General features: G+C 36.8%; 1 protein-coding gene across 7 annotated transcripts in view; it reads left to right on the top strand.

Moving 5' to 3' along the window:
- The window catches only part of PCCA (propionyl-CoA carboxylase subunit alpha), a 350,996-nt gene that overhangs the window by 52,249 nt on the left and 273,294 nt on the right, over positions 1-25,453 (top strand). For all 7 annotated transcript variants that reach the window (XM_065895812.1, XM_065895815.1, XM_065895813.1 and 4 more), the window contains 2 exons: positions 790-903; positions 2,777-2,830. In XM_065895812.1, the coding sequence (XP_065751884.1) occupies positions 790-903; positions 2,777-2,830 (168 nt within the window). The remainder of the gene's footprint in view (positions 1-789; positions 904-2,776; positions 2,831-25,453) is intronic.

Genomic DNA, 25,453 nt, shown 5'->3' on the forward strand with positions numbered 1-25,453 from the left:
TTTCAAAAATACATGAATCCCTTTCATCATTTTAAAAGAATAGATTTCTTTTAGAAGTAAGGAATTTATTTTGTATTGCATGCCTAGCCTTTCTTAAGCAAAAATAGATTTGAAACAGTGTGTAGTAAGTAGTCTTAAAAATGGAGCATATATTCCTGAATTTGGAGTAGGTTTAGAACTGAATGCACATATCATTTCTTTTACGAATAAAGGTTAAAATGGGTGAGGATCAAATGTGAGAGTATTTAAATGAATCTCAAGATTTTCTGGCTCATGTGTAGTGATACTGAACTCTTTAGTCCTGGGCTTTAATTTGTGCCTGGTGCTGACCTGATGCTGTGCAGGGACACTCACTGCATCCCTTCATTCAGTTTCTCTAATTATCCCCACTTCCGGGGGAGCTTGCTTAGAACTGGGCATGAGTGCTTGTTATGAAAATATTGGGCTACCCTGGCTACAGGTAACAGAGTAGTTTTTGATATAAGGTTTACATATAGATGAACTGAATAGGAGGCTAAAGTTGTTTGCTGTGATTTTACTTAATCAAATTTGTATGAATATTATGGAAATTATCTGGTTAGTGGATTAGGCTTGTAATTAATGAAATCATGGTTAATATAGCTCCTGAGCTTATTTGTTACATTGTAATTTCTTAGTGCATGTTCAGAGAGAGATCTGACTACATAAATAATATGGGAAACACTCAGATTTGCAATTTGTGTATACTTGCAGATGAAGATAGTTCTTTTTGCTGGGAGGATCTGTTAATGCAGAGATTTGTCTCTTCAGGTTCACGTGAAAATGGCGGATGAGGCGGTCTGTGTTGGCCCAGCTCCCACCAGTAAAAGCTACCTCAACATGGATGCCATCATGGAAGCCATTAAGAAAACCGGGGCCCAAGCTGTGAGTCTGAATGAATCTGTCTACTGCAGCTGTTTCATATGTAGTGAGCAGAACACTAGAGTTTGTATTTAAAAAAAAAAAATAAGAAAGAATGATTGAAAATGCTGTTGCAGTTCATGTCACATGAGTTAAATGTGGCCGAATTCGCTACTGGAAATCAGAGGCTTTGTAGCATCTGACAGTGTTGGTTACTGATCCTGCAGGTGGCTGCTGGATTCAGCTTTCACACCAGGGAGCAGTTTCAGTTCATTTCCAGATTTGCTAGGGGGGGAAAAAAAAGAGAAATCCCAATTAATTTTGAGAATTAACCCTTTTAGTGTTATAAGAGTATTAAAAAAATATGTATTACAAGCAGGATCCAAAAGACCCTGTTTTAATCATTTAAAAATTATGTATGCCTTGTTATACTTCCAGAAATAAAAATGATGCAATTGGTAATTATTTTAGTTTGATAGTGTCAATGGAATATACATAATTACATGGAGAAATCAGTAATTCTCCCCACCCCCAATTCTGTTTGGAGTGGAATCCAATGAAAAAACTGGGTTCTGACATCAGGAATAGTGTTTTGTTATAGTCAGGAATAGTGTTTTGTTATAGTTGTTGTTGTTGTTGTTGTTGTTGTGTGTGTGTGTGTGTATGTGTATGTTTTTATCAGAGAACTAATTACATGTAATGTTAAAAAAAACTACGTAGAGTTATCTCTAAAATTGGATGGAAGCAGCCAACACCAGCAGTTAGCCTGGAGTGCTTCACTTAGTGTTCACATTTCTTTTGAAAGAAATGTTTTAGTAAGATGCATGTTTAAATAAAAAACTGAATTCATGAACCCATATTATGTTACAGTTTACTAGCAGAGTTAATGCAGGTAAAACTCTTTTAACTATAGATTATCAGAATACAATCTTTAGTTGAATGTTTATATGAAATGAAACTGTTGGAGTGAAACTCTTTTCCTGTGATGTAGTAGTGTAAATTATTCTGTACCATGTTCATAAAGCTTAGTCTAGCATTTAAAATAATCTTAAATGTGTAGATACTTCTAGATTAGATTATGATACTGACTCATTTAGAAATTTGACTTATAGCAGAATTATTTTCCTAGAAATATCTTCAATACTGACTGATAATAGGGTGGCTAAATTTATGTTTGGTCAAAAGTTACTTGGTTAGAACAGGATGGTAGGATTTAAATTGTTGCAACGTGGCTTGTGAGAGAGGAGAGCGTGAAGTGGTTGTGACTGGCTGAGTGGGATGAGGAGGGAAAGAAGAGTAGATATTAGAAGAAAATTGAATTCAGAGAATGATGAAAAGGTAAAACCAAACTTTGATTTTAGTTAGGTTTGACAAAAACTGTTCATTGGGTAGTGGCTGAATATATTAATATTGTCAGGAATAAAATACGTTCATTGGCTTAGTAGCCAGGGTTTGGGAAAGTAGCAGTTCCTGGTTCTGTAAAGAAAGGGGAAATAAGAGTTTTTCATCCATCTTGTGAAAGGTTTCCTTTAACATAATTCTTTGACCCACTAGCTGTTAGAAAATTCTCCAGACTTGTGGCCAAAGTTAGTCTCAGAAAAAGTGGGGAGAGTTTGGGTTGGGTTGAATTGCATAGCCAAGTGCAGGTGTGATGGGAGACGGCCCCGACTGTGGTTAAGACAGGTAGCGTGCTACAAGTGAGTATAAAGTAGGCGATTTCTTGGCGTTTGGGTCCGAACTCAGGAGAACTGAGTTAGAGCTGATCAGTACGTTAGAGTCAGTAACCTTACTCCAGGGCCCTTGAACAATAAACATGTTAATGCTCTTTCTGTTGTGCTTACTGTAAAGGTTTTGCAAATTGGTAAAACTGAAAGTGCTTTTTGTTTTCATTTCTAAGGTACATCCAGGTTATGGATTTCTTTCAGAAAATAAAGAATTTGCCAAATGTTTGGTAAGTTTGTAAGGAACCAGAAACTGTTAACTTATATTTCAGAAAGCAGCGTAACGGTGTTGCTTTTGTAAATATGGGTAGTGATGAGTTATAGACTTTTCATTGACCCAACGATTCTTTGAAAATAGTTTGGGAAAAGTGAAGACTTTTATTCTGTAACCTAAGTCTTGATTTGAAGCGTGAAAATGGAAAAGTTGTAAAATCACCATTACACCTAATGAATGATACCTAGTTTATAACATGGGTGGACTTTGACTTTTAAAATTAAACACTTCAGACTTTTAGCCAAATACATCAGGGAGTCCAGTGATTCATTAATTATTTACCATGAGCATAGAATGTGAAGCCAGAAGTAAGATTCTGTTTTTTCCCTTTTATTGCATATTATGGCATTTAATATCAAATCTTACTACTGCCTCTATTTTGGGAAATTTTTTTCTTTTTTTATGACAGGAGTATCCTCCTGATATCACCATCCTGACTAGGTGCATGACCCTATATTTGCTATTAAACTGATTTTCCAGGTGTATTTATAACTACATTCAAGATGGTACTGAAAGCTTAGTTTTCAGGTACTAAAATATGATATTGATAATGTTTTGAAAAGCTCATTAGATTATCTCAGGTATTAAGTTAACTTAATATTTTAATATATTATACTTTGTTTCTGTGATATGCTTATATTTTGTTCTTCCATGTATTCAGAATTATTTATGAATGCAATTACCATTTTCAAGATGAAATTTTCACTTAAAATTCATAAATTTAATTTGGACAATTCTTAAGATCATAGAATTCTAGCCCAGAATGATCTGTTTTAACCAATTTACTTTATAGATTAAAAACTAAGGCCTATAGATTAAACTAAGGCCTAAAGAAGTTGTGACGTAAAGTCACGCAGGTGGATAATAGTAACACATGTCTGGAGAGGTGTATTAGATGTAAGTATCCAAAGGTCCAGGTATACCAGGTTTTGTGCAGTATATCCACATTTTCCTGTTTATACCCCTTTTTATTATCTTCTAGTTCGAAATTTTGGCTGAGGTTCTGTCATTATGTAAGAAAATGATTTCAATATAATACATTTTAAATGTATTTGTACAATATAATATATTTAAGTTTGTATAGGTGAGGAGTCTCTAAACTGTGGTCCACGGGCCAAATGCAGTTGCTGCCTGTTTTTGTAAATTAAGTTTTATTGGCACACAGCCCTGCTTGTTCACTTACCTCTTGTCTGTGGCTGCTTTTGCTCTAGAACAGCAGAGTTGCGTAGCTATAGCAGAGACCGAATGGCCTGTAAATAAATATTCACTGTATGGCCCTTTATAGAAAAAGTTTGCCGGCTCCTGGTATAGATGAATATCTGAGTCCGGGAGAAGTGAAATTATATGGCAAGTATATTTATTCATGCATTTATTCAGTCATTAAAAAGGGCTTATTTGATAGCTATGTTCAAGGCATTTGAGAAGGATATAAAAATGAATTGGGTGTGCCGCCTGCTCATGAGGCGCTCACAGTCATGTTGTGGAAAATAAGTCAGCTGCCCAAATGACTTCAGGGAAAAAATATTACGAAGAAGTTCAAATTCTCCGTAAATGAAGATAAGATTGTGCTGTCAGGGGTTTCATGTTAGAGAAAAGGGTATAAAATGTATGACCACCTTCCTTTCTCATTTGCTTTTCTAATTTTATCTCCTCCATTTCCCTTTATCAATGCTATGCCTTAGGCAAACCAGACAGCATGCTATTCCCAAATGTGGCTGGTTCTCTCCTGTTCTGTCTTTTCCATCACTCTCCTCAGTGGTCACACCTGTCCCCTGGTTCCACATTTCTTACTACTGTCTATTCTTAAAAGCACAGTTCATGTTACCCCTACCAGGCTAGTTTTCCGTGTTCTTCTGGTGAGAAGTAATCTCTTGCCTCTGTCTTCTAGAGCATTTAATTTTTTTTTTTCCTTATCTGGCATACCACCTTCCATATTATGTAAAAATTGTTTCTGTATTTTAATGTCCTCTTAAGGTAAGAGACTTGGTCTTCTCATTCTTTGTTTCCCCTTTGTTTTATATTCTAATGATTTCTACGTAGTGAGTTCAATGAATGTTATGGAAAGATTAAGTAAATATTATTAGATTAAGAATTATGGAACAATAACCTGCAAGAAAACTTTCCTCCTGTCACAGAAGGGACTGTTTTGTAACTAGAAAGTGGTATTGCCATGTGTTTTTTATTCACCACAAAAATATGTAGCTGGTGATAACTAACCTCTCTTTTTGTGCATCATGGCAACATTCTTATTTGGGATATAATTTTCCTAGCTTAAAAACTTTTCCCATTGGAGTATGCCATTTAAAATGGACCTTTTGAAATATCTGGCTATAGCTGGTGAGTTCCATAAAAATAACAGTGAAATAAAATTGCATACAGATTTTGTTATGCATATCAACATTGTGTGGTTGGTGACGAACCATTGAAAATTGATAGTTATTGTCTCAAACTGGGAATATTCTTAGAATCTGATTTCTAAGATAGTGGTAATAGATTACTATGTTGGCAGCAACTTTTGGCAAGAAAGATGAGCAGAATATGGAAAAGAAATCTTTTTTAAAGTTTATTTTTGGCTGTCATTGGGTCTTCGTTGCTGCGCTCGGTCTTTCTCTAGTTGCGGTGAGCGGGGTCTACTCTTCCTTGCGGTGCATGGCCTCTAGGTGTGCGGGCTTCAGTAGTTGTGGCTCGCGGGCTCTAGAGCGCAGCCTGTGTAGTTGTGGCGCACGGGCTTAGTTACTCCGCGGTTTGTGGGATCTTCCCGGACCAGGGTTCCAACTCATGTCCCCTGCATTGGCAGGCGGGTTCTTAACCACTGTGCCACCAGGGAAATCTGGAAAAGAAATTTTTAAAGTTTAATACTGTCGAGTTCCTTTTACTATAACTTATGTATGCTGTAACTTATGTTTGAAATGTAATCAAATGTGGAGGTTCCCCCCCCATTAATTTCTGGTTCTCTTTGTTGTTTCTTTTTCTTTAAATTGCTGTTCAAAGATCAGCATAATATTTACTTTCTTTATAGAAAAACTATTTGTGCCTTATCATCTGGTATATTGTTTTTAGTTAACAGCTTTGAATAAGAGGATTTCTTGAATTTTTTTTCTGAGTTTGTGCTATTTATTTGCTTTAGAAAGTACCATAAGCCAATTGTTAAAAGCATTCTAAACTTTGTATGCTTTCTTTACAAGACTAATTATTCTTTTTTTTGTGGTACATGGGCCTCTCCCGCTGTGGAGCACAGGCTCCGGACGCGCAGGCTCAGCGGCTCTGGCCCACGGGCCCAGCCGCTCCGCGGCATGTGGGATATTCCCCGACCAGGGCACGAACCCGTGTCCCCTGAATCAGCAGGCGGACTCTCAACCACTGCACCACCAGGGAAGCCCAAGACGAATTATCCTTTACGCTTAATTTACACGAAATGGGATCAGATTGTATAGAATCCCTACTGTACATGATTTAAACAAAATCATGTCTTTGCTTAAACAATTAATGGAAAATTCAAAGCTACAAATAATCCTTATAAAGAATAGTAATTTTCAGTAATTTTAATATGCTGAGCACACATTTTATTTCCAAAATGTTTTTCATTCTGTATTTCCCCTCTGGGCTCCTTGTATTCTGAGCAGTAAAGGAACAGTGGTGGAAGGCTGTGAGGACTGTTAGAGTTAAGAAAAGAAATTCTTTTGGAGTTTACGAAAGGGGTTTGAAAAGTTAAACTGTCTGCCCCTGGAAAAAGTGGTTTAAAGATTAAATGAGATTTAAAGAGATTTCATAGTGTTTTTAGTTATCTTTCTGGTTTTTATGTGTATGTTTTTTCATGTTATCATATCATATTTTAATGCAGCACAGAATTATAAGTTACAGTAGTTACCTTTATGAGAAATTTATGTTAGATTTAATAATTTGTGTTTCATGTATGGGTCTTATCCATGTATTTAGAAGATATGTGTATATATGCATACAGATAGTGTTTTCTATCCAGAATGCTCAGCATTGAGGGTGGAGAAGGGAACTGTGGGAAGCAGTTGAGGTTTGATGATTGTATTTTTTTATCACCTTTTGTTGGAGACTTTTTAGCAAGGTAAGGAATGTAACTACTTCAAAAACAATAATGAGATTTTTTTTATCCATTGGATTAACCAAACTTTTAAAAAATAGCTGTAACATCCAGTGTAGACAAGTGTACAGGAAGTGTCTTGTTCTTGGGAGTATAAATTATTTCAGCCCCCTTTTATCTTTTTTTTTTGTTCCAGAAATTTGCTGGTATTACCAAAATTTAAAACATATATATTCTTTGACTCAACATTTCCACTCTTAAGAATTTCACCTACAAAGATGTACTTTAAAAATGTTCATTGTAAGGTTCATAATAGCGAAATTGGGAAATAGCTCAAGTTTTTTCATCTTTAAAATGAAGAGAATGACACCTACCCTGTAGGGTTGTTGTGAAAGTTAGAAACAACATGTTTAAAGAACTTAGCACAGAATCTGGCATTGATAAGATAAGGCAAATCACCTTATCATTACAGGTGTTAGTTAATAGTTATTACTTCAGTAGATGGGGAGAGCTACTGAAGAGTTTTTTTTTTTTTCTTTCTTTTTTTGAGAATGAGATAGTTAAAATTAGCATTTTGGGGAAATTAATCTGATAGTTTTAATGTGTATTTTGTGAGTTTAGATTTTTTTTCTTGTTGAGATTAATAATCTGATAATATTATATTCCTATACACACACGCATGATAATGTAGTTTACAAAATACTTTGACATATATGATTTCATTTAATTCATGCAACCATTTAACAAAAAGAAAACTGAGACTCAGGTGCAGTGACTTGCCAACAGTCACACTATATTGGTAAGTAATAGAATCAGGACTTGACCTAGGTTGGCTGACCATAAGTACAGAGCACTTAAAAAAAATACTGTACCCTGGTTTGCTTAGTTGGAAAGAGTGAGAAACCAAACAGTGAAAACCAAATAACTGTAGGGAACTTAGCCAAAGCCCATAGAAATCTGTTCCCGCACTTTATAATAACAGAGGCAGCACATGATCAGTTTGTGTAGATAGAAATTTGAAGAAAGCCTTTTGCTAGGTCATCGGTCTTCTGTCGTGAGGTTGTAATCCATGGTGTGTTAGAGTTGTGAAATGTGCTTTAAGTACTTGGCAACTGATACTAAAATTATGAAGTTATCAGGTTTTCTAATGATGTTATTTAACAATATTTTTGTTCTTAAAATAGTTTAGAGTGAATTTAAAACGATCAATATGATACCCTATTCACTCATATTTGAAAAAAACTTTTTCTTGAGTAGGAAAAAAAAGAGCCGTAGACCTTGCAAGCCCAAATTTGTTTATAACTCCTATTTTATCTACATAGGCTGTGATCTGAGTAGCTACTGGAAGTACGTTTTGTGTGTGACATATGGCGTGGCTTAAGAAAGGTTAATACTACACTGTATTTTGTAGACATCTAGTTTTAACTACATAGATATTCTTTACATTAACATTATTAGAATTTCCATTTTGGACACAGGTCTTTGATTTTATTATGTTAAAGTGAAAAAAATTTGAGAATGTAAAATCTTCAGAAGCTTAAGTCACATGTATACATTGAAAAATAAGGTTTCTTCCATCTGTGAACCTCTGACCCCAGCTCCCAGTTTAAATTCCTAGAGACTGCCACTGGAGTCTGGAGCACACACATGCGTGTGTGTTTGCCTGCTAGAATTTGCTGTAGATTTGTTATACAGGGTACTCTTATTTGCTGAAGTAGGATTTTGTTTGTTCATAAGAAAAGAAGTGGCACAGAACTTTTCTGCCCTTCCCCAGGCTCTTAAAAATAGGTGTGGAACACCTACCTGCAGAAATACTTGCAACATTCTTATTTAATCTTTATGACAATCTGTGGTGTATTATGATTTATAGAAGAGAGAACAATCTCAGAATAAATGACTTGCCCAATGTCACATAGCTAGAAAATGAGAGTATAGTTTCTTACAAAAGTCTTCGACTATAAATCCCATGCTCAGTAAATGTTCCAAACTACTTCTAAGATGAATTGGAACTAGACTGGATTGTCAGTGTTTTGTTTTTAATTGATAGCTTTGGCTGGCACCTTTTTTTTTTTTTTTTTTTTTTGCTGTTGGTGGAAGTTGTTCTCTTTCTGCTCCCTTTTTCCCCCTCATTGGTGTACCATTGTTAAGGTCTAAAAACAGAGTATTTCTTTTGTTTTTTTTGGTCTTGTGATCTTGGATGCCAGTGAAAGTAACTGTCTTCACTTGGTTTTGCTGACTTTATAGGTAAAGTACAATACTTGAGTGAGCTTGTAGAGCTACAGAAGAGTCACTGATGCCTTTTTGCTCTCTGGGATATTCTTATGTTGAATTAATAATGTCTCCCTGAACTTAGAGGAGAAATTTGGTGACTCTACCCTTTTGACAGCAATTTTGTAATATGTTTTAAATTGTGACTTTAAATATGTCATGTTCAAAAGGCTTAATGAATACCTATGAAACAAGCTTCATAAAACCCTTATCATAACAGAATGTCCTTTGAGATGTTTGAGAACATGTTGGATTAGAGTTCAGCTTCTAGACTGTTTGTTGAAGAATTTGAAGATGATGCTGAGTAGAAATGCTCTAAAGTGGATACCTGAAAAAGAAAAATCTATTTTTAGGGAGTCTTTAAGGATGTAGATAAGGCAGATACATTTAGAGTTGTGGGGTTTGGCGGGTGATTTCAATAGGAAGGTTAAGAATCTGGGATTTGATGAGGCTGGAATTTTCTGCCCTTTGCTTGAGGTTAAAATAGTTTGAATTTTATACTTGAGCTTTCCTTCTCCCTCTCCTTTCCCTCCCCTGCAGTATTAGCACAGTCTGGAGTCAGAGTTAAAATTCTTGCTCCGCCACTTCATATCCCTGTGATCTTGGACAAGTTGCTTAATGTTTGACTCTGAAGACTCTCAAGTGTCTTATGCTTACTGTTGGCAGGATTTGTTTTTCTCCATCTGACTCTTTATATTGAAAACATGTCTCCTGTAGCCAGCATGTTGTTGGGTCATGATTTTTTTTTTTTTAATATATCTTGGAGTATAATTGCTTTACAGTGGTGTGTTAGTTTCTGCTTTATATCAAAGTGAATCAGCTATACATATACATATATCCCCATATTGCCTCCCTCTTGCGTCTCCCTCCCACCCTTCCTATCCTATCCCTCTGGGTGGCATAAAGCACCAAGCTGATCTCCCTGTGCTATGCCACAGCTTCCCACTAGCTATCGATTTTACATTTGGTAGTGTATATATGTCCATGCCACTCACTTCGTCCCAGCTTACCCTTCCCCCTCCCCGTTGTCCTCAGGTCCGTTCTCTATGTCTGTGTCTTTATTCCTGTCCTGCCCCTGTGTTCTTCAGAACCTTTTTTTTTGTTTTTCTAGATTCCATACATATGTGTTAGCATATGGTACTTGTTTTTCTCTTTCTGACTTCACTCTGTATGACAGACTCGAGGTCCATCCACCTCACTACAAATAACTCAATTTTGTTTCTTTTTATGGCTGAGTAATATTCCATTGTGTATATGTGCCACATCTTCTTTATCCATTCATCTGTTGATGGACACTTAGATTGCTTCCATGTCCTGGTTATTGTAAATAGAGCTGTAGTGAACATTGTGGTACATGACTCTTTTTGAATTATGGTTTACTCAGGATATATGCCCAGTAGTGAGATTGCTGGGTCATATGGTAGTTCTATTTTTAGTTTTTTAAGGAACCTCCATACTGTTCTCCATAGTGGCTGTATGAATTTACATTCCCACCCACAGTGCAAGGGGGTTCCCTTTTCTCCACACCCTCTCCAGCATTTACAGTTAGTAGATTTTTTGATGATGGCCATTCTGACTGGTGTGAGGTGATACCTCATTGTAGTTTTGATTTGCATTTCTCTAATGGTTAGTTATGTTGAGCATCCTTTCATGTGTTTGTTGGCAATCTGTATATCTTCTTTGGAGAAATGTCTATTTAGGTCTTCTGCCCATTTTTGGAGGGCCATGCTTTTTTAATCATTCTGATAATCTGTATTGTTTAATTGTGGTGTTTGGTCTTTTAAGCTTTTGGGTTGCCTTAATTTATTTTCTTTAATAACAGCTTTTTCTGAGATACAATTTACATCATAACACTCACCCTTTTATAATGTAAAAGTCTGATTTTTTTGTTTATCCACCAAGTTATGTAACTATCACCACTGTGCAATTTCAGTAGAATCTATTACCATTTAATAAATTACTGATGTGGGCTTCCCTGGTGGCGCAGTGGTTGAGAGTCCACCTGCCGATGCAGGGGACACAGGTTCGTGCCCTGGTCTGGAAGATCCCACATGCCATGGAGCCGGCTGCGCCTGTGAGCCATGGCTGCTGAGCCTGCGCGCCCGGAGCCTGTGCTCCGCAACAGGAGAGGCCACAACAGTGAGAGGCCCGCGTACTGCAAATAAATAAATAAATAAATAAATTTAGTGATGTGACTGGACTTATGTCTACCCTTTTTTAATTTGTTTTCAGGTTGTCTCCTCTTTTTTTCCTTCTGCTTTCCTTTCCTATCTTCTTTGGATTATTTTAATTGTTGGAATTCCATTTAAATTTATCTGTTGGATCTTTTACATTTTTTAGTGGTTTTCCTAGGGGTTACAATATACATCCTTAACTTTGTATGGTCTACTTGAACTTAGTATTTTACCATTTTATGTGCAATGTAGAAATTTTGTAGTCATGTAGCCCACTTTCCCTCTCTCTCCATCTCCATCCTCTATGTTGCGTTGTCATATGTATTTCATCTGCGTATATTATAAATTCCATGGAAAAAGTCATAAATTTTCCTTTAAACCATGTTTGAAATGAGTTAAGATATTTCCTTCATTAATGACCCAAATATCATTCAGTTGAAATTAATATTGATTTTTATTTTGGTCCATTTTTCGGTTATGTAGAAGAATTTTTTTTAAGTTTATTTTTATGTTTAAATGTAAATCATACATAACGTAAAATTTACCCTTTTATCCATTTTTAAGTGTACAGTTTAGTGGCATTAAGTACATTTATTGATGCATTGTATAACTGTCACTAGTATTCATCTCCAGAATTCTTTCATCATCCAGAACTGAAACTCTGTACCCATTAAATAGTAACATTCTGTTTCCCCTGGTAATTAATGTCTGTTATACTTTGTCTCTGAATTTAACTACTCTGGGTAACTCATAAGTGGAATCATACAATATTTGTCCTTTTGTGACTGGCTTATTTCACTTAGCATAATGTCCTCAAACTCCATCCATGTTGTAGCATGTGTCAGAATTTCCTTCCTTTTTAAGGCTGAATAATAGTCTGCTGTATGGATATACAACATCTTGTTTCTCTGTTGATTGTCACCCAACTTGTACACGAGTAGAAGGTGGAAATTATACTTTGAAATTCTTCTGTATCACTCAGCAGCCTTTCAGTACATGCTAGTTAACTCTTCATTAGATGAGAGAAGTCGCTGAATTAAAATTTGGAATTCTGGAAATAAATGTAGGAGGGGCTCTTTGAGTAGCCTCTCTGTGTTTTAATGTTGTAATGCTATTTTTAACTTATAGTAACTTTGTAATCTCTTAAGATTTATTTTTACCCATTTATTTATTTTTATCCATTTATGCTTCGAATTTAGTAGGAAAGATTTTTGTTGTTGTTGTTCTAATAAAGGTAATAGATTGAGGATTTTGTTGGATTAAATGAAGTGATATTAGTGATCACGCTTACATATATTTAATGATTCCTACTGCCCCAGATACATTCTAAAGTTACGCTTTTAAATGCACGCTATCTAAAATGGGTAAAGAGGCAGAAATAATGAGATCAGTTCTGGGGCTTTGTTTTTGGACTGGACCTTATTTAAAGATATTGCTACAAAGATTCTGAGGTACCATATTGAATACAACGTGTGATATGCTAATTTACATTAGCAGAGAGTATTCCTTTCTTGTGTATGTGTGTACTTCCCAACGTACTTATGGCGTATTTGCTGATGTGTGCATTTTCTTAGCTTTTTATTCAGTCTTTCACATAGTAGTTGGTTGTGGAATACAGTTGTTAAGAGAAATAACATATCATTAGATAGAAATTATGTTACATTTCTTAACCGTTATACTTTATTTGTAAGGAAATGTTTTGATGATAAATGATAGATGCTGCTGTTGATTAGAACGCCACAATTTATATAAAATATATTGAGTGTATAGACAGAATGAGTTATATATTTATATGTTATATATAAAATGTCAGTATATTTCACTAGGGTATCACGTATTACCTCAGTGTTTGATATTATTAATTGTACAATGGCATGATATTTAGAAGGCTAACTTGGTTACAGTATTGCTGAAATACAAATTTAATATCAGTTTTACAATAATTGAATCTGAGTGATGAATAACTGGGAATTTATTATACCATCTGTCTACTTTTGCTTATGTTTGAAGCTTTTCATGAAAAGAAATCCATGAAAGGAAATACATTAAGCTCAGAAGAAATAGTTTTTGTTTGTTTGTTTGTTTTTAAATCTTATATTGTTCCGAGAGGCTGGAATATCATACAGTATATAATGGGTTCAGTGTTAACTTGATTGTCTTGGAGAACATATTAAATGCGGGAGACATTAAATATCTTCTTCACATCCACCCAGTATGAGGGGATTTCAGCCTTTGTCTTTGGAATGTTCCTTTGTTATCAAAATGTCTGCTTTTAGTCTTCTTCATTAGTTATACTTGATATTTTCATGAGCAGAAGAAATAGAACAATGTTTTGTCTTTATCCTTTAAGATTAATAGAGTAGACACCAAATTAAAGTCAAAGTATGGTATCTAAAAACATTAAGTTTTTCTAGCTCGTTTTGGTTTATCTCATGTTGGCGCAAGCATAGCCATCACAAAGAGTCATGAGAAGTATCCTTCTCATGTGTATAAACTGGTTATTAGACTAGAGGGTAGATACATAAGAAACTCCCTCCTGTGTAGTACTGGATACAAAAAAGAAAAATCCACTTGTTAAAAGGGCTTAATCTAGAGCAATAAAAAGTAACTTTTAGGGGCTTCCCTGGTGGTGCAGTGGTTGAGTGTCTGCCTGCCGATGCAGGGGACGCGGGTTCGTGCCCCAGTCCGGGAAGATCCCACATGCCGCGGAGCGGCTGGGCCCGTGAGCCATGGCTGCTGAGCCTGCACGTCTGGAGCCTGTGCTCCGCAATGGGAGAGGCCACAACAGTGAGAGGCCCGCGTACTGGAAAAAACAAAACATAACTTTTATTATTCTAGGTATCACATTAAAGTATTTATGCTTTATGTCTTATGATGATAGGCTACTTCTGCGAAGACTATTACATAGAACTGCATTTCTCAAAGAGCTCTTACCATGCTCTATTCTTATGACGTGTGTTTGGATTAAAGTAGGCAATGAAGACAAAGAAAATTATCTCCAAGACCGATTAACTGCCCAAAGAAATAATCACATTTTGATTCATTGCGTTTTGTTTACAATAGAAGAAAAATTTGAGAAGTCCTTACTTTGTCATCTTACTTCATTAGACCGTTAATTCCCTGCCCTCACGGAATATCCGTTAACACTTGGCACAGTTTGGAAAAAGGATGTAGTACAGTAGGATGAGCCACTTCAACTGATGGCATATATGATTTCTAATTGCAAGGAACCAAACAGGTGAACTCAAGTGAGTTTACCTAGCAAGGTTAAGAATCTATGTGGATTATTTTTGGATGGATTACAAAAATGGAAGAGAGACCGTTTCATTTACATAGGAGGTTTACCTCATACTTTCTGGCATGAGTGCCAAGGTACTGATCACTGTTCTAGATACTACATATATTCAGGGTGAACACGACAAAAATCTGAGTTTTTTTTTTTTTTTAAATCTGAGTTTTCATGGGGTTATTTTCTAGTACAGGGAGGCATATAATAAATGAATCAGACTCAGATCATAATGAGTGCTATAAAGAAAACACAAGTGGATGATGCAATAGAGTATTGGCATGTGGGGATCCCTGAGACTCTTTCACAGACTGTGCCAAGTAAAAACTGTTTTCAAAATAGTTTCCCCCTCATTCTCTCACGATTGTGCAGTAGAGTTTTTCAGCAGCTACATGATGTATGTTATCATAACAGATTGAATGGAGAGCCAGATAGGAGAATCCAGCTGTGTTCTATTAAGCCGGATGGTAGAGATTTGCAAAAAATATAAAACATTTCCACTCTTACTCATTTATTTGTTAATTCTAATTGTTAAATTTAAATGGGTTTATTCTTTTAAAAATAATAAATATTTAAACATTTTCTTCATTTTAATATGGTAAATATTGATAGATATAACACACATAAGCAAAAGCTTTCTGAGATCATCAGTTTTTTAAAAACTGTAAAGAGATTCTGGTCCCAAAAAGTTTGAGAAACACTGTGCCAGAGGTGAACAGGTGGCCTCTTTGGATAAAGTGGTACCAAAAAAACCTCTCTGAGAAGGTGACCTGTAAACTGGGACTTCATGGGAGAAGAGCATTCTAGTAAGAAAGAGCAAGATTTCTCTGACTGCCCTTCCCAACCCACTACCACATCCTTTTCTGGCTTTATAATTAGTTAGATGTCAGTCAAGGACCTTTACTTAACTCATTTCTGAATTCCTGTTATTTACCATTTTACCAATCGTTAATAATTCTTCAGTTTTTGTTTTGTTTTTTCAATTAACCACTTTATTTTATTTTTGGCTGCATTGAGTCTTCATTGCTGCATGCAGGCTTTCTCTAGTTGCGGTGAGCGGGGGCAACTCTTTGTTGCGGTGCACAGTCTTCTCATTGCGGTGGCTTCTCTTGTTGCGGAGCATGGGCTCTAGGCGCACGGGCTTCAGTAATTGCAGCACGTGGGCCCTAGAGCATGCGGGCTTCAGTAGTTACAGTGCATGGGCACAGTAGTTGTGGCACATGGGCTGTAGTGTACGCAGTCTTCAGTAGTTGTGTGTGCGGGCTCAGTAGTTGCGGCTCATGGGCTCTAGAGCACAGGCTCAGTAGTTGTGGCGCATGGGCTTAGTTGCTGTGCGGTATGTGGGATCTTCCCGGACCAGGGATCAAACCCATGTCCCCTGAATGGGCAGGCAGATTCTTAACCACTGTGCCACCAGGGAAGTCCCAATTCTTCAGTTTTAATGGAATCGCTTACATACATTTCCAAACAAATGAGACAGACTTTTAGAAATAGGCTTAACCTCTTTGCTGTTCACACCAAGCTAATTTGAAATATATTTTTATTGCTTAAAAAAATTAACAAGTATTTGTTAGGATCGATTATTTCCTGTTAATTCCTTTTGCATGAAAGAAAATCATATATTGGATTTCTGTATATGACTTTTAGTATAATGTGGCTGTGTCTTGATTGATTGATTGTGCTGTGTGGCATGCGGGATCTTGGTTCCCCAACCAGGGATCAAACCCACATCTCCTGCAGTGGAGGCTTGGAGTTTTTTTTTTTTTTTTTTTTGCGGTACACGGGCCTCTCACTGTTGTGGCCTCTCCCGTTGCGGAGCACAGGCTCCGGACGCGCAGGCTCAGCGGCCATGGCTCACGGGCCTAGCCGCTCTGCAGCATGTGGGATCTTCCCAGACCGGGGCACGAACCCACGTCCCCTGCATAAGCAGGCAGACTCTCAACCACTGCGCCACCAGGGAAGGAGGCTTGGAGTTTTAACCATTGGATCACCAGGGAAGTCTGATGTCTTCCTTATATATATAATGGTAAATTTGTTTTGCCGTCTTTATGCTTTGGAGTTTTAATTTGTGCCTGTACTTATTAGTATAGTGTATAAAGACTCTCTGTGATTTTTATGATCATTCCTGCTGTTATTATTGTTTATCACACCATTTAAAAGCAAAAGGAATTTAAAAAGTGAATAGTAGAGAAAGACAAACAGGAAATGTGAGTTTAGATAAGAGTACAAGCAGCAAGATTGATTGTGACCATGATATAAATTGATGAGATTCCTACCTTCAGCAAATTAACTTTTTTGAGTATTTACTGTGTGCCAGGCACTGTTCCAAGCACTGTACATGTACTAACTCATTTGCTTTTCATAATAGCCCTACAAGTGGATAGTACTGTCTTTACTTTATAGGTAAAAGAAGCAAAAGGAAGTTGGGTTTAAGCAAGTTGCTCACACAGCTCTTGGTGCCTGGGCAAGGATTTGAACCCAAGCATCGGCTGTACTCCTATTTTCTGGGCTGTACTACCTCTGAAGAAGAGATTGTACAACTCGTTGTAGAGCAAAACAAAATAAAACCTTAAGAAGTTTTCAACTTTTTTTTTTCCTCACCCATCATTATTTTTTCCCAGCAGACTATAACTATATAATTTTATAATTATAATTTGTTAGACCTCTTGATACAGGGACTGTATAAAGAGTTGTCTGCAAAAGTTACGCTTTTCCCCCTTAAAAGCTGGAAGTGAGGAAAAGAAGCAGTTGAAATAAGAAGAAAAGCACATAGGAAAAAAAAGAACAGTGGAAAGCAGCGGTGGTAGTTTTCAGTGGAGTCTGAGGTGTGGCTGTCCTGGGTGAGTCAGCATGTGGCAGCTGCTTCAGCCACCAGGGACACATGTGTTGGAGGCCTCCCTTTTCTGAGGCCTTGACCAGTACAGTTCTGGTGAGTGGCGTGTATGGGCCTTAGTAGCAATAACAGAAGTTGGTAGAGGTTAAAAACAGCAGTGGGGATGAGGAACTACAGATAATAAAAGATATCAAATAAGGAATAAGAAGAGATAGAAGATAAAATAATCCTTCTGAGGTGTCAAAAAGTAACCAGTAATGCCGAAGTATATCTCCTGTAGAAGGTAGACACATACTTATATCTTTTGAGGAAATCACCTGGACAAGTGTACCTTTTCTTCAAGGAGAAAGAAAGTCAAAGCTCCTGGATTCCTGATGGATAGGCAAATATACTTCTGAATAAGAGAGAAGACTTTGTTAAATGGGTTTCTGATAGGGGAGGAATGAGGTCTTGGGTTCCTAGTGAACTAATGAATCTCTTGTTTAGGGGATTGTCAAATAGTATAAAAAGTGGTTTCACATGTGCTCCCCCCACCTGTGTATATTCTGCAGTATCATTATCTCTAAATTTTAGATGAAGAAACTGAATCAGAAATAAAATGATTTTCCTGATCACATACTAGTAGGTTATCAGTTCTTTTGAGTAAAGCCTGTTGTGTTTTCAAGCCCTGAGGGTTCTAAAAAGCTGGAGTTTAACTGCACAGCATTATATAGAAAACTTAAATTTAGCCAGAAACCACAAAGAGAAAATAACCAGATTTTTAACATTGTTGTACAGTATTTGTTGTTATTAATTTTCTAGGGCATTTAAGAATCGGTTATGCTTTTTAGGTCATCAAAGAAAGATTAAATCATATTCAAACATGTTAATACTACGAGGGCTGACTTGTATTATAGTATTCTTTGGAAAAATATTTGTCACACAATAACTTAATAGTAAATTAACTAATGATACCTTCATTCATTCTTTTGCCACGTTTACTTTGAAATTTTGATTAAAAATTTATTTTAACTGTGAAAATTATATTTTAAAAGTTAATAATAGCTACTAGATGTCTGTTCACATTTTATTTCAGAATTTTCCATTTTAAATTGCAGATTAGATTATGGTAAGTAATAGTCTTTGCCTCTCTATATATGACTCCCTGCTCATATAAACCAAGTATTTTGCTTATTTTGAGATCTAAATCATTAGTTTATGGTTTATAAATTTTTTCTTGACAAGCTTTATATAATTTTAGTCTTGCCAAGTCTCTGGTGAGTTTTAGATCACTAAGTCTAGAATTTGTTGACTGCATTAATGAATAAAGCAATAGATTAATACCTTGTTGATTTTCTTTTAAACCACCAGATACCTTATTTTCTTCACTCTTAAGAAACTGTTTGAAATAGTGATTCACAAATCTTAACCGCAGTGGACCACATTTACGATAATGTTTTGCACAACATTTTTAGTCGATGAAGTGTAAAAATTTCATGTTTGTCTTAGCTTTTTGGTCTCTGAGGTATTAAAAGTGGTGACAGGGCTGCTCTGTTACTGTTTTGCAGCTAGCTCTTTTAATTGATGTTGAATTGTGGCTTTCCATGCACACTGGGTTCAGTAAAAAGGTTGCAGTCATCTAGTGAGCATTTTTCCTTTAATGTGCTCATTAGTGGTGGCAAGTCCAGGTTTCAGCACATGTCAGTAATTTACATTTCATTGCTGAGTGGCTGCCCTTGTTCAAGAGTTGTTTCTAAGCCTGATGAATATATATTGGGAATAAACAGAGTAGAAGAATGGAAAGCCAAATACCCTGCCAGGCCTTTCAGTTGGTTCTGAAGCTTCCAGTGGATCTCTGATTAGCAATGCATGAAGCAGGATGGAAATGCAAAGATTAGGCCTACAAAAGTTGTCACAGGTAGGCCACTCCCTTAAATCCCCTTTTTGTGACCACCTTTCCATTTCATCTTCCTCAAATTCTTCTTTCATGACAGACTTTCTGTTAAAGTGCAGATACTCCGTTAGACCTAGGAAGTGAACAATAGAGGATCAACCTGGTTCCTTTACCCCTTCTGACTGCTAAGCCAAGTCTGATTGTTATGTAAAGAGTAGACGCAAGCAAAACCTTGCTAGGCCTTTACAGCTCCTAGGGACCCTGTTATTATGACTGGGATCTCTGTGGTGATTCCTTCTGGGATTCATTTTCCCTCTTTGCCTGATTGGTAGCAGCTTGTTCTGGCTTTTGAAAGCTCGCTTAGATCATTCAGGGGTAATCTGTGGAGGCTGTGGTCAGTGTTGTTGGACATTGGGCCGGGACTCTATTTATTATAGTGTCTTTGAAATCGGGATGTTTGGGAAAATCCAGAAGTTTTCTTCTTGTAGAAAAACCTATTATATTATAATGAAGCATTTTTAGATCTCAGGATTTTATTCTAAGTTACTTTATGCATAGAAACAGTAGCATTAGGAAACACTAACCTAGCTATCTTTAGAAGGTTAATAATGTTGTAATTGTTTATACATTTTAAGTTTATTTACATATATATGGAAATTTGGGTTTATTGCAGGAAAGTAGATATTAATGTTGTCAGTTGAGTGTTAGTATGGTCATCAGTCTGTCTACTTATTTATTTTTGTGGTGTTTTTCAAAACATTGAATTTAAGAAGTTTTGTTCAGAACTCAGTAGAAGCAAAATTGAGTGAACTTATGACTAACAATACAGTATTGAAAGACATTGAAAAATATCAATACTCAAATCAGATTGTTATTATGTTATGGTAAGTTCAGTTGGATGTGATTTAGCCCTTAGATCTTTTTTTTTTTTTTTTTTTTTTCAGTACGCAGGCCTCTCACTGTTGTGGCCTCTCCCTTTGCGGAGCACAGACTCCGGACGCACAGGCTCAGTGGCCATGGCTCATGGGCCCAGCCGCTCTGTGGCATGTGGGATCTTCCTGGACCGGGGCACGAACCCGTGTCTCCTGCATCGGCAGGCAGACTCTCAACCACTGTGCCACCAGGGAAGCCCAGCCCTTGGATTGTTTAAACATGAATGTATGTTAAGCACAGTTTATTAAATCTTTATACTAGTTTTTTGTTTTTTGTGTTTTTTTTTAAGCTAGATTTTAATAGAGGAGCAACATGGAGCAATGTGGTTTTTGGAAAATTTTTTATGTTTATGAAGATAAAGCTGGGAATCTTGAGGATATTAGCTTAGTAATGTTCTGATCAGTATTTGTAGCCTTTGCAAAAATGTAACAATAAATTTACCTTCTAGATGTCTACTTGAAACTATTCCTTTTGGATGTTTGCCAGATAAAAAAGCCCCATGGGATTAAGTTCTGGAAAATCACTTGCAAATTTGTGGGGGGATATCAGTGACTTTAAATATTTAACTGTCCAAACTGTCATCTACAGGCGTTCTGTCTCTACACTGGGTAAAAAAATTAGAACTTTGTCAGCCAGTTAGAATTAAAGGTGACATCTGCTTTTAATTGGTGTTTTATTTTCTTCCAAGTCAGTAAAAATTCAGTAAGACATGAATTATCAAATTTTGCAATGCTAAGCAACTTGTCAAGTGACAGTGAGCACTACCTTGAGCTTACAGATGGGAAGTGTTAAAATGTTGATTAATCATCTTGAGTTCTGATTCTGGTTTTAGAAGGCAAAAGCCTCTATAACCATTGCCAGCTTTCTTGTGTCAGATAGTATTCACTTGTTAATTTCGTAGGCTTTTTTCAATTACTGGCAAATTGCCTCTTGTATAATTAGTATTTAACTAGTTTTAGTGATGCTTGGGCTAGTAGACTTGGGGTCGGATAAGGCATTATAGAATTCTTATGTTTCTCAAGTCTGTTATTTATTTAGTAAACTTCTTTGTTAAATTCTTTATAGTAAAACAATTGAAAAAAATCTAAAAATGAGCTTTAAGATGGTATTCTCTTATATACTCTTGACAAAGGTAGCCTTGCATGGACCCCCCTGTTGAAAAAGAAAATCGATTATTTCTGTTTTTACCATTTCTCAAACATTTTAAGATACAAAACTTAAGGGTAGAGAAATCAGTTCCTTCAAGAAGAGCATGTAAAAATAACTCAAGACTTAAAATATTCTCAGACCTGAAAGAGACCAAAGAAAATATTCCCATCATACTGACTACATTTAAATTTTCTAGTTACTGAAAATTTCAGCATGGTACTAAGTAGTCTCTTTATAGAAAGCGTCTTTAAAAATTCAACTATGAAGACGATTTTGTTTTTTGCCTAATAGTTAATATGAAAGTGGATTTTTCCCTTTTCCTATTTGAATAGATCTGTATATTAGAGGTAGAATTCTGATTTGAAAGTGGCTAGGACTTGTAGCAACATTTCTGAGATTAGTTCCTTAATATTACTAGACTTCAGTTTGATTCAGGTTTCTTTTTTATTGTCCACTTAAGAATACCTGATAAATGTTTTATGTAGTAATGTATTTTTGCTACCAGAAAATCATTACATTGTTTGATTCAGAAAAATCTGTCCTGTTCAGTTACTTGGATGTCATATAGATTTTATTTCAACTTAAAAACTAGAAAAGATGCTTGGGTAAATTAACAGTTGATAAGTAGTGTTTTAAGGCCAAGGGCCAAGTTGAACAGTTCTTATACATTTTTAGAAAATAGATGAAAAATAGAAAATTTGGATCTTCTTGGTAAACTATGCAAAACACTTTTATAGTCATTTCGATGCCTTATAACTTCAGGGTTCATTGCCCCTGTACATTTTTCAAATTATTTGCTTCTCAGTACATAAGGCTTTAATTTACCTCCTACCGACAAACCCCAAATGGGTTTTTTAAGAATTTTGAAAGTGGATTGCTATAGTTGGGTTACAGCACTGGCTTTGATTGCTGACACAGGATTTCTTAAGACTCCCCAAATTTAGAAGGATGGATGGGAGGTTCAGGCAGTGTCTTCTGGGCAAATGCTAAGGTGTTTTTCTTTTCAGATAGAGAATTACTGTTTTCTATGATATCTTTCTTTCTTGGAAACCTGTTTTAATGCCTGTTTCTTTTAAAAAAATAATTTAGACACAACGTTTAACCATATTTTTTTCACTGTTAAATTGTGGTTTGTATGATCTTTTTTATCTTGAATTTTAATAATTTAATAATTTTAATAGTAAAGATAAATATTTGTACCTTGAAGTATCCTAAAGCAATTATTGCTTCTGTAAATAACTGATATTATTAGTAAATGCGATTTATATACTGATGAGTAATATTACCTCAGGTGTGCATTCTCTGGAGGTGCTCAAAGTGACTTCTGTGTCATCCTTTCATGCTTGTGCTCTCGTTAAGGAATGAGGGAAATAGTTGATACGTGTATTTTATTGGAAAGAAGACTAAAGCCTATGGCTAGTATTTGAATTGGGGTAATAATTTACTTTTTTGCCCATAAATACTGTCACGATCTTTTAGGAAACTGAGATCATGGTAGGCCTGACTTGTTAATCATTTCTGTGTTTTCAGCTCAGTTTGGTCACTAATACTTGACTTGTTCCTTACATTCTTGCTTCTCTTCGCCTCATTGCTTGTAGTTGCTGTTTAAATTACCAAGCTTTCTTTATCACGTGAGCCTGTCACTCTGTTGACAACTGATTGGATTGGGGATTAGTGTCTGACCCAGAGGCGGTCATCTGTAGAAGGGCCATGGCCCAGGATGTGCGGGTGCGGATGGGGGTGTGTGTGGCGGGGTTGTGGGTGGTGCTCAGGTGCGGGGAGGGTGTGACATTTGCACTGAAGTAACTGAAGGATGAGAAGGAGCAGCGGCCAGCACGTGAGGATCTGAGGTAAACCCTCCCCAGGCCGAGGGAATGAGCAGGTGTAAATGTTCTGAGGCAGGACGATTAGCTTGTTGATAGAGAGAAGGAAGCTGGCAAGCTGGTGTGGCAGGAGAATGATGAATGAGGAGGTGTGTGGTACAGGATGCGGTTGGAAAGATAGGCTCAGGGCAGATCAGCAAGGGCCATTGTAAGAAGCTGGGATTTTAATTTCAGCAGCCTTGGGGAACCACTGGGGGGAATTTTAAGCATGTAGTGATGTAATGTGATGTATTTCTATATTAACTATAACAAGAATGCACATCAGACTGAAGAATTATGTAATTAAAAGCCGTTATGATAACAGGAGTAGAAAAATGCAAGCTACATGTAATAAGAAACAATGCCTTAAAAGAAGTTAAAAGTCTCATGCTGGCCTTCCTATAGAAGTCTTCACCCCTTAGTTTTGTCCTACGGTTGTTAGGACACAAAGCTATCTTCTGATTTGTACTTTGCAAATCATCTGCTTTTCAGTAAACCCTGCCCTTACTTAGAGATTAATCTGATACCAAGAATCATTCCTCTTCTCACAGTGGTTTATTTCCCTAAGTCTCGATTATTCCGTCTTGAAAAACACTCTAGTAAGACTGTACATGGTAACATTTCACCCTTCAAGTCTTGAGAACAGTTAGGGGAAAGGTGTGGATACAAAGGGAACAATATATGGTATCACAGTTTAAGGTGGCCACTCGAAATTCTGTCTCCTTTGATATCTTTCTGCCAAGTGTTAATTACTGGTAAGCTTCTTTAACTTTTTGTCTGACTAGCAGGTGATGGTTATACCAAGCAAATAGGCTTCAGTGAATGCTTGTATCTGGTAGGCATGCACGTGTGCACACTCATGTTCCAGTGGACAGTTTGCCTCTCTAACATTCTTTCCACCACTGGTGATTTGTTTAAGCCAGTTATAATCATGTTATCTCTTCTGACAATTATTATTCAAGGATGACTCAGTGAAGGCTTAAGCCAGTTTGGACCGCTGAAACTGAATGTGAGGCTTTTCTTGGGATTCCTGGGAGAGAAACTTTCTCATTCATTAGACTTTGGTGCTCAAGCTCCACATCGGCCCCCCACGCCCACCCTTTTGTGACTGAGAGGGGTTGGTGCTGCTGGCAGCCATTTTGTGACTGTGAGGATAGCTAGCCAAGGGCAGAGCTGACTTGCAGAGTGGGACAGGTCTGAGAGAATGGCAGAGAAACCCAAAAGTGGGAGATGCATCAGTGCTTTCAGAATAATTTCTGTGGGTGTTGGAGGAAGTGTGTGCTGGGGGCGGGGAGAGTTGGGATGTTTAGTGGGTTGACAGTCTTTTGTTCTTTATCAGACATTTATTGAAAATTTTCTTATCCCACTGTGCTAGACACTGAGAAACTTAGTTAAAAAAATAAAGGAGGGCACAAAACTTGCTTTTCCAAGAAACTTATTTATGGGTATTAGATTTTGATTCCTTCTGTGATTGTCCCTTGTATTGGTCTTGGGGACTGAAAGAACACTCAGTTGTTACTATTCAGTTAAAATTTTTAGAACCAGAGCTTAAAGCCTTAACCCTTATGTTAGTAAGTAAGGAAAACAATGTCAAGGCTATGAGTTGCTTTAACGATGTTGCTGGGCAGCTAGAACTTTGTGCATATTACACATGGGTGTTATGAGGAATCCAAGAGTGAAAAGATAGGGAGGCTTGAGGAAACTATTGGAAACAGAGACTAGCCAGCTGTCAGGTCTTTTTGCTCTGTGTTTCTGCTTCATTCTTTGAAATCTTTCGGCAAGCCTGTCCACTTGCATCCTCTGCTTCTCTGCTCCAGTGGTCCCATGGATCATGCTGACTCCATAGCCCCTGAGCTTATGTGTTCTAGGTCTGGCCTCCTGAAAAGAGGAAAGCCTCTTTTTTCTCTTGGTCCCCATTCCTGGGAAAGGGACTGCGATAGATCGAGTTTGGGTTAGCTGCTTTTTGCTACAGTCATCTGTGTTCAGGGAGCCAGATCACATCCTGCAAAAGGGCTGCAGGGACTTTCCTGGGGTCCAGTGGTTAATTCCACTAGAGGGAGCGCGGGTTCGATCCCTGGTCGGGGAACTAAGATCCCACATGCCCTGCGGTGCGGCCAAAACAAACAAGCAAACAAACAAAACCCCAA

Source organism: Phocoena phocoena, chromosome 18 (assembly GCF_963924675.1).
Source record: "Phocoena phocoena chromosome 18, mPhoPho1.1, whole genome shotgun sequence".
Classification (NCBI taxonomy): Eukaryota; Metazoa; Chordata; class Mammalia; order Artiodactyla; family Phocoenidae; genus Phocoena; species Phocoena phocoena.